A 12,299-nucleotide genomic window follows, 5' to 3' on the forward strand; every position below is an offset into this window, starting at 1 on the left:
ACATGCAAACTAGATACTTAAGGTCTCAGGCTCGTGTCAATATATAAATCCTGGAACAACAAAAATTAAACTAAGGACTTGTTTTGTTACCTTTTATAGGTCCTAAAATATGTATATTCTGATCAAAATAAACTTTTGTACTTTTTTACATTAAAATCTTCATGTTATGTGTCTTTATTAGTGTAATAAGAGGTTCATATATAGGTTCATCATATAAACCAGGTACAAATAATCAGGATGTTACTTTAAATGATGTTTATTTAACAAAGTTCAGGAGGAACACCTTAAAATATATATATATATATATATATATATATAGCCGACTAAACCTCTGTGCCTTTACAGTTTTCCAGCATCCCTCTTGACTTTTCCTATTCCAGCCTAGGATATGGGGGAGTACTCTGGGTTCAGGCCAAATTCCGAGCTCAGAGTCCTCCCCTCGGATAGTACGCCGAATATGCACACTCTTCATCTGATTTTCTGAAGTGTGAACTTTTGCTAGTTTATTGCTAGTTAAGACTTGCGTAGCTGAACGAAAGTAACATTTGCAAAACGACCAAGAATATCCATCCAGGCCTGCTGCTCTGACTCCAGCCTCTGATTTCGTGCCTGGTAGGCTGAATAGATAGTCCCGAGGAGGAGGGTCTCAAAACGGGCCTGAGTGAAAGACTTGTCTTACTCTTCCAGCATAGCCAGTAACTTCTCCATTGCAGACAGTCTTTGGGATACTGTCGTTTATGAGAGATAAGAAAGCTCACCCTTTTCGCATAGATGCAATTTCTTGATCCTGCATGACAACATTATTGACGACATCAATCTCCAGTCCTCTCCATAAGAACTAGGATTTTAAAAAAAATAGTGAGCTGATCTGTATGGTATGGAGCCTGTTAAGGGATGTGGTGATTGGGAAAAAATTACCTTCTGTTTGCTTGCAAAATGTTTGTTTTGTTTTTTTTAAGTATTGTGTTCAAACGTGCCTTTGCTCACAACAGCACTGAAATGTAGTTTTTTTTTTTCTTCCACCTCATTAAAAATGTCTTGAGGAAGTGCTTGAGAGTGAATGCAAAGTTTCTTGGGGAAACAACATTCTTGTGAGTGAATGCAAAGTTTCTTGGGGAACACAAAAGTTTTGCTTGCAAATTCAGAAAATATAATTACATGATTATTATTATTATTATCTTTTTTTCCATCACCATGTGCCCTTCAGGGCTCCGTAGAGTTGTTTCTTCAGCATTTGTCTATATTTGTAGTTTAGTTAGATCGTAAGATTATAATCATAGTATTTATTTGCATTTTGCTTAAATAGTCCTGGAGTGTGAGAACTGATTAAATATTCCATGTAGTCTCTCAATACAGTGTTATAAAATCTGCATGCATAACAATTATGTACAAATTAGACATTTTTGAAATATTTTAGATGAAATGTAGAACAAATATCTGCATAGCATGTTATGTAAATCACTAAAGTCTATTAAGTTTTATATTAAAAATGCTCATACACAAGCGTGTCAGAGTGTATTTAAGATCAATTTTATCATTCCAGTGACACACTGCCATAGCCTATAGTTTATCTGATCTTTGAAATAAATCAGTGTTTTCACTACAATAGTGAATTCGATTAATGTACATTAATACATGGTCAAATTAATTGTGGCTTGTAGTGCTCTGTGGAATGTATTGTAACGTTCTCCGACAAGGACGAGGCGTTTTGATGTACAAGGGGTGTTTATTTGGGCTGTTGTCGGCCTCAACCCACGCCGTACACACCCCGTCCTTGCATTCCTGCATACTACATGGCCGTCTCAACAGAGCGTCGGCATTGCCATGCCGTTCCCCAGCACGATGTGTTACAGTGAACTCATAACTCTGCAGTTCCTCAAGCCAACGAGCCACCTGGCCCTCTGGTTCCTTGAACGTCATCAGCCACTGTAAGGAGGCATGGTCAGAGCGTATGGTGAAATGCCGACCGCACAGGTAGTACTTAAAATGCCTGATGGCAGAGATGGCAGCCAACAGCTCTCGCCGTGTGACACAATATCTCTTTTCAGCTTTGCTGAGCATCTTACTAAAATAGGCCACTACTCTCTCTCCATCTGGCCACGCCTGGGATAAGACTGCAGCACATTGTTATCTATAACACAACATGCTTGAACATGCTACACTATTATGGCTATACCTTCTTACCTCGAACATCAGGTTAGCATCACTTACAGATCTGATAAACCCTTGATGTGCGAGTCCTCCGTGCAGAACAGCTGAAACATCTGAATGACAGCACACAGACTCATGAGTTAGGTGGAAAGCAGTAAGACAAACAAGCCTGAGCTATTGGTCAGTGCTATGTGAGCAATGCCATGATAAACTGAGTATGAATAATACAAAATCAAAGTTTTAAGCATCAAGCTAGCAGAATTTAAAGAGGGAAAATATGCGATTCTGACGTCACGATTGGCAGAAATCATGTCCAACATGCCACAGAAGTGCCCAGCGCTGGAATAGCTAATAAAACCAAGTTCTACTACTATGATCACAAGGAAAACAAGTCTGCCCATATGATTACAATCTAAATAAAAGTGTATAACAACAACGATTTAAGTATTTAAACAGAAGCATTGCACATTTCCTCACGTTAAGTTCACAAATCTTTACCTGAGGTTTTCCAGGGCTCCCTGAAGCCAATGAGACACAGGACAACCCATACAACTTTGATCTGAGTCAACAACATTGCCACAAAAATAAAACTGCACTAGATTCACGCAGCTTTCAGTCGTCATCCGTTTTAGCCCCACAAAAACGGGATTCCCGAGTCAGTCCTTAGTGCGTCGCATTTTTCCACCTGCGGAAAAAGACCATTTGAGCCAAACTGGGAGAGTAAAAATGCGACTACAAGTGATAGTGACTTATATCTGTTTCCTTTTTATTGTAAATAATTGTAAGATGATATTGTGTAATAGAGCTTAATGAAATGCTAATTAAGTTATTTGAGAATACGTTTAAAATATTTAACGTTAAAAATATATATATTGATATGCATTGCAATTACAGGCCTCCAACACACGGGCGCAGCAGAGAGTCACGTAAACACGCGGTGACGTCAACACGAAAAACGTTCTGTTTACTTCCTGCGGCTCACAAGCAGTCTTCTGTTCTGGTATGGCAAAGATTTAACACATGCTAACATTTATAAACGATAACGCGCATGTGCTGTCTACAGTTTTACATATGACACGTTGTTTTCTGCTGCGTTTGATTGTGGATTCATTAGGATGGTGAACGTTACCCAGACCTTAATCTAGATGGCTTAACTTAGCATTAGCTGCACCGCTGGCCAGTTTACCATAGATGGACATGATTTGACTGAGCGAACTGCTCAGGCAATTTTAACGCTGATTTAAGTACCAAGTCGGTTCTGGTGGGTACCGTATCAATGCAAAATCATTATAAATATCTCATTAAACTGTATGAAATATTTTTTGTGTAGATAGCATGCAGCAGTTTCATCAATAATTCTACATATGGCTTTGCATCAATCTGACAGCAATTTTAGGGAATTATATCCCAAGGCAAATCCCATCCTGCCATTCAACAATTAAAACTACATGAGAGACAGCTGACCCAGTAAGTCATTCATCTAGTATTCAGGTGAAGCTGCTTTAGATTAAAGGGGCCATGGAGTCCGGTGAAGACGGTGTTGGAGGTCCATCAGGGGATGAAAACTACTTCCAGGTCTACACCTTCACCGATCGCTCCCATTCCAGTCGTGTTGTGAAGAGCATCATGGACTTGTGTCTGGAGGATGGGTTGTTTGCTGACGTCACCATCACTGTAGACAGCAAAGAGTTCCAGCTTCACCGCCTGGTGCTCTCAGCACAAAGCAGCTTCTTTAGGTCCATGTTCACCTCTAACCTTAGAGAAGCGTTTGAGCGTAATATTGAGCTGAAGGATGTCAGTGCACCAGTCTTCCAGTCACTGGTGGACTACATCTACCATGGGACCATCAAACTAAGGGTTGAAAATCTGCAGGACACTTATGAGATGGCTGATATGTATCAGCTCACTGCCCTGTTTGAGGAGTGCTCTCGCTTCCTGTCAAGAACTGTGGATATCAAGAACTGCCTCCAGGTGAAACCTTCGGTGTTATTAACTACCATACACAAAAAATGCTTTGATAAAAGTCAGCTGAATCAGTAGAAAACTGTTGACCACTTTTTATTTCAGGTGATGTGGTTGGCGGACAGACACAGTGACCAGGAGTTGTATACAGCTGCCAAGCACTGTGCGAAGATTCACCTGATTCAGCTGCACCAGACAGAAGAGTTCCTGAACTTGCCATTGTGCCTTCTCGTGGATATCATTAAAGGTGAATGAATGGCAAATTGGTTTCACTTTAGATGAGAGATTGTGATCAGAAAGAGTCAGAAATAATGTTAACTTGTGTCTGTAATTTGTATCGGCTTCTTTAGATGGTGTGCCAAGCTCACAAAATCCAACTGCAGCTATTGAATCTTGGATAAATCACAACAAAGTCGAACGAGAGGAATATTCTGATATGCTTCTAGACAGCCTAAAGGTTAGTGATGGATAAAATAGGTATTACACAATATTTTAAGCAATAATTTACCTTTAATGCTCTATTGATATTCTTTAGATGAAAACATATTCAGGGCTCAGGTGTTTTTAGTTATATATTTACAAAAGGTTTGTTTATTGATTGATTTTCTTTCACTGGCTCAGTCAGGTCTGTAGTTAAGATTTCTAGTACTCATCCTCCCAAAATTTTCACTGGTCCTAACACAAAAAAATTATAAATTGAATTGAATTTGAATTTTATATATATATATATATATATACACACACACACACATACATATATATATATATATATATATATACACACATATAATTGTAAATGTATAACATTTGCATTTTTTTAATAATGTATAATATTTTGATCATTTATCAATTGTTCATTTTTATTTTTTTTGCAAAGACAATTCACAATTATAGCTGAAAATTATATAGTTATTATAATTATACAAGAAACTCCATAAATTCCTAAACACTTTACTGGAAAATTATGGCATACATGGTAAAACTTTTTCCTACTTTGTGGTACTATCAAAAATCATTCTTGAAACTTCCAGAAAATCTATGTTAACCAGCTAGATCATTTTACCTAGCTGGTCACTTTAAAATATTGACAAGCAGAATGCACAGCTGTTGTTTATTAGTATAATATTGTTTGCATGCTCATTGTTGACTTTGTTGTGTTATAGGAGATTGGTGAAAAAGTGCACATATACTTAATTGGGAAGGAAGACACACGCACACACTCTTTGGCAGTGTCTCTTCATTGTGATGAGGACGACGCCATCAGTGTCAGCGGCCAGAACAGCTTGTGTCACCAGATCACAGCTGCCTGCAAGCATGGGGCTGATCTATATGTTGTAGGGGGCTCCATACCGCGACGCATGTGGAAATGCAACATGCACACTATGGACTGGGAGCGCTGCGCCCCTCTGCCCCAGGACCGTCTGCACCACACGTTAGTGTCTGTGTCCACAGAGGATGCCATATACTCATTGGGAGGCAAGACCCTCCAGGACACTCTCTCCAACGCTGTCATTTACTACACAGTACAGGACAACATATGGAAAGAGACCACTCAGCTAGACACCGCTGTGTCAGGTGCAGCCGGAGTCAATTTGGGAGGCACCATTTACCTATTGGGTGGGGAGGAAAATGACATGGACTTCTTTACCAAACCGTCTCGCCTTATCCAGTGCTTTGACACAGCCACACAGAAGTGTCAGACCAAGCCCTACATGCTGCCTTTTGCCGGATGCATGCATGCCACCGCCCATAAGGACCTTATCTTTGTGGTGGCAGAGGGCGACTCTCTGGTGTGCTATAACCCACTGCTGGACAGCTTCACTCGGCTGCGCTTCCCTGAAGTGTGGAGCTGCGTGCCATCTCTATGGAAAGTGGCCAGCTGTAACGGATGTATCTACGTTTTTAGGGACAAATGCAAGAAAGGTGAGGCAAACACTCTGAAGTTGAATCCTGCCACGTCGGTTGTCTCGGTAATCAAGGGAATCAAAATCCTCCTCACAAACTGGCAGTTTGTTTTGGCCTGAGATGTTCTACGTAATGCATTGGACCATGATAAATGTACTATGGTGATATCAGTTATGGTCTGTGATATTGATTTAATAGACCGCAGTCATGTAGAAGTTGTTACTGTGATACAGTGGTACAAGCTTTATAATGTCATGTGAAGTGTAACACAGTAGGACACCGTAAAGTGTTAATGAAGGCCAAATGTAATGTGTGATAATTGTAATTTGCAGTTGACCATTGAAGTTTGTCAAGCTTTGGTGAAACCTTCCAACATGCTTTTCATTTGGATTCCAAAAGGAATTTATATTTAAATTTCTTTTTAAACTGTTAACATTCCACAACATGTATCTTTAATTTAAATCCACAAGAACTAATCTGTACACAGCATTTACTGAATTAGTTGAATACATCTGCAATGTATACATTTGTGAATTGGATATAGTAACTGCCTTCTAATGAGTGATAATGTGCAATATATGGTGTCTTACAAATGTCTGCAAACATACTCTGAAAGTAAGAAAATGTTTTCAGATTAACAATGCAAAATATCCTCAAGACCGCTAACAAAAAAATATTTTAGTACAATTGTCAAGGGCCATTTAAGTAACATTCATAATAAAAGTTTGCAAGAAATGTGCTCTTATTACATCTATCTCGCTTAATGTTAATTTCTCTGTCACCTCGGATCTCGGTTTCTCAGTGGTTTGTGACTGGACCGGAACTTCATACCACCTCAAGCTGGTTTGAAAGTTGTTTGATACAACTGTTTACATTTTACTTCATCATGCAGTATATGAAGAAGCAGTCCATTTTTATGTCTGCCAGAGACACAAGGTAGCTTATTTTTGTTGACTTTTGTGGCTGGTTCAGAATATTGTTAGTTACAATGATTTGGCTTTTGAAGTCATAGACCAATAAATGTCTGTTTTGTTCTACTCTGTACTTTTGGTTAACTTTTCTCTTGAATTAAAAGCTAAAAATAAGTTATGTATTTCATGTTTTCCCCTTTGCCTAACCGTTACGATAATGTCACCCTCACCTCCTTGTCATTCCGAACCTGTATGACTGTCTTTCTTCTGCAAAAAGCACAAAGATATTTTGAAGAATGTCTGTGTTTTTGTCCATACAATGAAAGTAAGTGGGGTCCAATGCTGTTTTGAAACATTCTTCAAAATATCTTTTGTGTTTCGCAGAAAAAAGTCATACTTGTTTGGTGAAACATGAGAGTGAGTAAATGATGACAATTTTCTTTTTTGTGTGAACTATACCTTTAAGGAGACATTAACACCTAAAACACAATAAAAGATTTGTAATAAGTTTTTTTTTTCCTCACTCTGTTTTAAAGTAGACTTGACAGCTAGAAGGCTCACAAGTATTTATTTCAAGCGATATATTTCGGTTTCCCCAAAATGTGCTGAGGCAGTGTGTTAGCATTTCAGGAATTGTGTTATAACAAAGACGTGACTTACAACCACTAGAGGTTTATCTTTGGAAAGATAAGGCATCTTGTGAATGGCAAGGCGGTAAATACTCCCTATTTGTATCCATGAAGCTGTAAAGGGGGCAGGAAGTGCTGAAGAAAGCCAGGTTCAGTTGAGAACCCGACAATTCGATCCCATTGATGTGTTTCAAGAAGCAGTGGTACTGTAACTCAAGACAAATACCATGTCAGAGTTTGTGAACTATTCTAAGCATCAGTTGCTGACACCGAGGCTGGGGGGCTGGGAGGTGGCACACCAAGCGGCTTAACAAGGCCCACCCACAGGAACTGCCACCCTCTATGTGGACCGTTGACTCACTCTGCTTCACCGTAGTGAAATATCTGGCTTTTTTTAGACATGTTCACATGATGTCCAAACCTCTGCTGTAGCTCGGGACTGAATATTTCCTAAAGTTGTTCTTCTTTGTTAAGAATCCTTCACAGCCGTGCTGCTTGAGCCTCTTGACGGTGTGTGGATGTGGAGGTGAACAGCACTGCTCTTGGTTTGAAGATCTACGGATAACCGTCTTTTGTGACCTTAGATCTTTTCAGAGGCTGAAGCTGGATTCCACCAGAGACACATGGTCCAGAGTGACAAGGCCATCTGCTGTAGCACCAGCACTGCAGTGGGAGGGAGGGGAAAGATGAAGGGGTGGTTTGTGGGGGGGGTGAGTGTACAGAAAATTCCTCCCCCTCGGGTGTGGAGGGAGTAGATATTCTGGGAGATCATTGCCAGCACCTTGGATTGAGACTTATTTCTTTAGTTTCACATTTTTTTACTTCAGCTTTCTTTCCAGGCTTTCTGGAGCAACTGAGGTTGGGTCTTTAATGTCAAGAGATCATGGTTTTGTGATTCTTCTGTGTATTCAAAGTGATGAGCAATGGGGATCTGGACTCTGAAGACCTTGCAAGCAGTGGATCCAGTTTCTTCAACATCTCTTTGAACCCAAAGCTGAGAGTGGATCGGCGACGCAAGTGGGTGCAGATCTCTGGGGTGGATTTTTGCTAACACGTCTTTTGTTTTGGTGAGTAGACGGTGAAAGACAAAAAAACTACTCTTGCGCTTCCCCAGAGGGCCGAAGAGCCAAGCGGATGGTTATTTTTATGAGGGACTTTGTAGCAGAAATGGGTCAGGACCAAACCAAACAGCAGATTGAGAAGGGACTGAAGCTTTATCAGTCAAATGACACAGAAAAGGCTTTATATGTCTGGATGAAAGTGTTAAGGAAGACATCTGATCCTGGGGGGAAATTTCGAGTTTTAGGTTGTCTGATCACAGCACATTCAGAAATGGGGAAATACAAGGAGATGCTACAGGTAAGAGCCAATTATGCATTCAACCTCCTGCTTCCTTACATTGATATTTTTTCACTGTTTGTCAAAAAAGTTGATTCATATGTATTCCATCAACTGACATGGAGTGGAGTCAACTGTTAAATGATCATTTTTATGTTGTTCCAAACTTGTATGACTTGATTTCCTCTGCGGAAAACAAAAACGAGGACAATTTTGAAAACTGAAAAACTGTTGTGTCCATATAATGAAAGTCAGTGAGGTTGAAAACATCATTGGACCCCACTGACTTTTTTTGTGTTCCACAGAAGAAAGTCAGTCATACAGGTTTGAAACAAAATGAGGTTGAGTAAATGAACTATCCCTTTAAAGGTTGATATCTGCTATATGATATGCATATGATTTGCATTAATTTGTCTGTAACCTCAGTGACGAAGATTTCTGATGTACAGAAATATATACCAATTCGAATAATGCGGAACATGCATATAATATGTAACTAGTTACATGGAGGGTAAGGAGAGATGCATGCAATATGATCCTCAGCACCGAGCATCTTGTTGACAAACCTCCTTGCAGAGGGACCTGCTTTCCCGAGTTCAGCAAAGACTTCATTTGCACTATGATGTGTTTAAACAACTGTAGCTCTCACATAATAATAATAAAGTATGATTGATATCTGTTGTGGTATGAAGACCATTTTAATTTAAAATTTTTGTCTTGTCTAGCATTATATCAGGTTGCGACAGGATGGGGAACACCAGAACTTTTTTATTTTGAATGCTAACTATCTGTAGTTTTAGATTTCTGTGAAATAGTTTTATCAATTAACTAATTTTTATTGTTTTATGTCCCCATGTACATGCAACCATCCATTAGTACTCCCTAGCTCAGATAAACACAGCCAGAGAGATGGAGGACCCGGACTACCTGACAGAGGGCTACCTGAACCTGGCACGCAGCAATGAGAAGCTTTGTGAATTCCAGAAGACGGCCTCATATTGTGAGACCTGCTTAAACATGCAGGGCACCACTGTTAGCCTACAGCTCAACGGGCAAGTGTGTTTGAGTATGGGCAATGCCTACCTGGGCCTTAGCGTTTTCCAAAAGGCCTTAGTGAGCTATGAGAAGGCCCTGCGATATGCTCACAACAACGATGACAAGATGCTGGAGTGCCGGGTCTGCTGCAGTTTGGGCAACTTCTACATCCAGCTTAAGGTATCAATACTAAAACCTACTTAAGTTTGGAGAAAAAATTACATAGGCATATAATTTGGGCTTGCTACCACTCTTATTTTGCTTGTGACACACCTACTATTACACATTTTACAATAATAGTGAAGTCATCAGACCTAAGAAATAACATAAAAATCTTATACTTAAGCTTCTTTAAAATCTGTCACAACTCTGTCTAGATTAAAGCTTTGTACACACATTCTCTTAACCAACTTCAATAGGTGCGTTCTAGGATGCTTCAACAGTATTGAAGGACACCTGTTGGGTACTTTTTGCTTGACACTTGTTGTCTACCTAAATTAGAACTAAGTTTATATAAATAAATAGTTTTGAATGGAAAATCATTTGCACAATTTATATTTGTCTAAAAAACTAGCCTTTAGATCAGGTTTGAGATCTAGTAGTATACTGGTACTACAGTTCAAAAGTCTGGGGTTGGTGAGATTTTTTTATGTTTTAGAAAGAAGTCTCTTTCTAAAGAGTCAAGGCTGCATTTATTTGATCAAAATGTTTCTCATCAACTGCTTTCTATTTTAACATATTTTAAAATGTAATTTATTCCTGTGTTGCAAAGTTGAATTTTCAGCAGCCATTACTCCAGTCTTCAGTTTCACATGATCCTTCAGAAATCATACTAATATTCTGATTGGGTGATCAATGTTGAAAGCAGTTGTGCTGGTTAATATTTTTGTGGAAACCGTGATTCTTTTTTTAGGATATTGATGAACAGAACGTTTAAAAGAACAGCATTTATTTGAAATAGAAATCATTTGCAAGTCTTCACTGTGACTTTTGATCAATTTAATGAATCCTTGCTGAATAAAATTATTAATTTCTTTGAAAAACATTTTACTGACCCCAACCTTTTGAACTGTAGTGTATATATTTACTGAAGCAAACCCAAAGTATCCTCATTGTCTGCCAAAGACTGTATACTAAGTATTTGTTTAATGTCCCTTTGGCCTGCAGTCATTTAAATTCTATTTAAGTGACAGAGTAAAGCAGTTTTTACATGACTAACAAACTGCCTACATGTTATGTACAATGTATCCAATGGCTAGATATAGGCATGCCACATTTGTACTCACCTTGACACCAGAGATTTGAAGAGAGCAAATCCCCTGGATTCCCAGGAAGGCCTGCTGTAATAAGTATGTGATGGAGAGGCATGCAGAGAATGTCAGCACTACTAGGAGCAATAATAAGACAGCCTCTTTTAGCAGTAGCGGAGCTATATCTCCCTGCCACAGGGGAAATTATCAACTTTGAGTGGTTGGTTGCTTTGAGCATTCTGATTTACATACTCTTATATTCATATATATTTAAATTAAAACAAATAAATTAAATTAAGCATTTATGCATTGACTTGAAATATCTTACTAGTAAATGCATCAGTCAGACTCCTTCCAGAATTGTTGAGTAATTTGTGGAAATTTTTACTAATATTTGGTAGCTGTTTTGTATCAACGTTCTTTAAAGACCATGCATGAGAGTTCCTATGTTCAGCTTGTTTTATGCTTCTAATAAGTGTCCATAACTGCATATTTTGTGCTGTTGCAGGATTATGAGAAAGCGCTCTTCTTTCCTTGCAAAGCAGCTGAACTCGTGAATGACTATGGTAAGGGTTGGAGTCTCAAGTACCGTGCCATGAGCCAGTATCATATGTCAGTGGCCTACAAGAAGCTGATGCGCTTAGCAGATGCAATGGAATGCTGTGAGGTACAAACATCTAATTATGATACGTCAACCATTTTTAAATGACTAATGAAGGTGCATATATGTTGTACTGTGCACCAAAAACAAAAAAGGCAATGTGGAAACAGCTTGTGTCAATGGTCACCTGGACAAATTTAAGGCAGCATCACCTTAATCCCCCAGGATGTTGCATGTTGATCATATTTATCAGTCCCCTTGGCGAAACCCTGGCCTCTGACTGTCTGCTGCTCGAGCCATGGCACAACTGACAGGTGCAGTTATTTGTAGGACTAGTTGTGCCAGCCCCCTCAACCAGCCCCCTTTACTATGGCTGATAAAAATACGCCAGTCCATCCTGCTGAGGTGCCGTCTGAGAGGAGTGTTAATGAAGAGCAGAGCTTACCCTTAGCCTCTCGCTAATGACGAGGAGAGAAATATCACAGTCAGTCATTGCTTTGGACTGTGAGCATCACAA

At 39.3% G+C, this 12,299-nt stretch overlaps 1 protein-coding gene across 1 annotated transcript; it reads left to right on the forward strand.

The window, feature by feature from the left end:
• Positions 1-3,043: 3,043 nt before the first annotated feature.
• LOC107672308 (kelch repeat and BTB domain-containing protein 4-like) lies at positions 3,044-7,173 on the forward strand. Its single transcript, XM_016465449.1, has 5 exons — positions 3,044-3,151; positions 3,658-4,122; positions 4,219-4,360; positions 4,464-4,570; positions 5,277-7,173. Exons 2-5 carry the CDS (start codon positions 3,670-3,672, stop codon positions 6,135-6,137), a joined length of 1,563 nt encoding a protein of 520 aa, XP_016320935.1. The 5' UTR covers positions 3,044-3,151; positions 3,658-3,669; the 3' UTR covers positions 6,138-7,173.
• Positions 7,174-12,299: the final 5,126 nt, after the last annotated feature.

Source organism: Sinocyclocheilus anshuiensis, unplaced genomic scaffold (genome assembly GCF_001515605.1).
Source record: "Sinocyclocheilus anshuiensis isolate Anshui unplaced genomic scaffold, SAMN03320099.WGS_v1.1 scaffold997, whole genome shotgun sequence".
In the NCBI taxonomy this organism is placed as follows: domain Eukaryota; kingdom Metazoa; phylum Chordata; class Actinopteri; order Cypriniformes; family Cyprinidae; genus Sinocyclocheilus; species Sinocyclocheilus anshuiensis.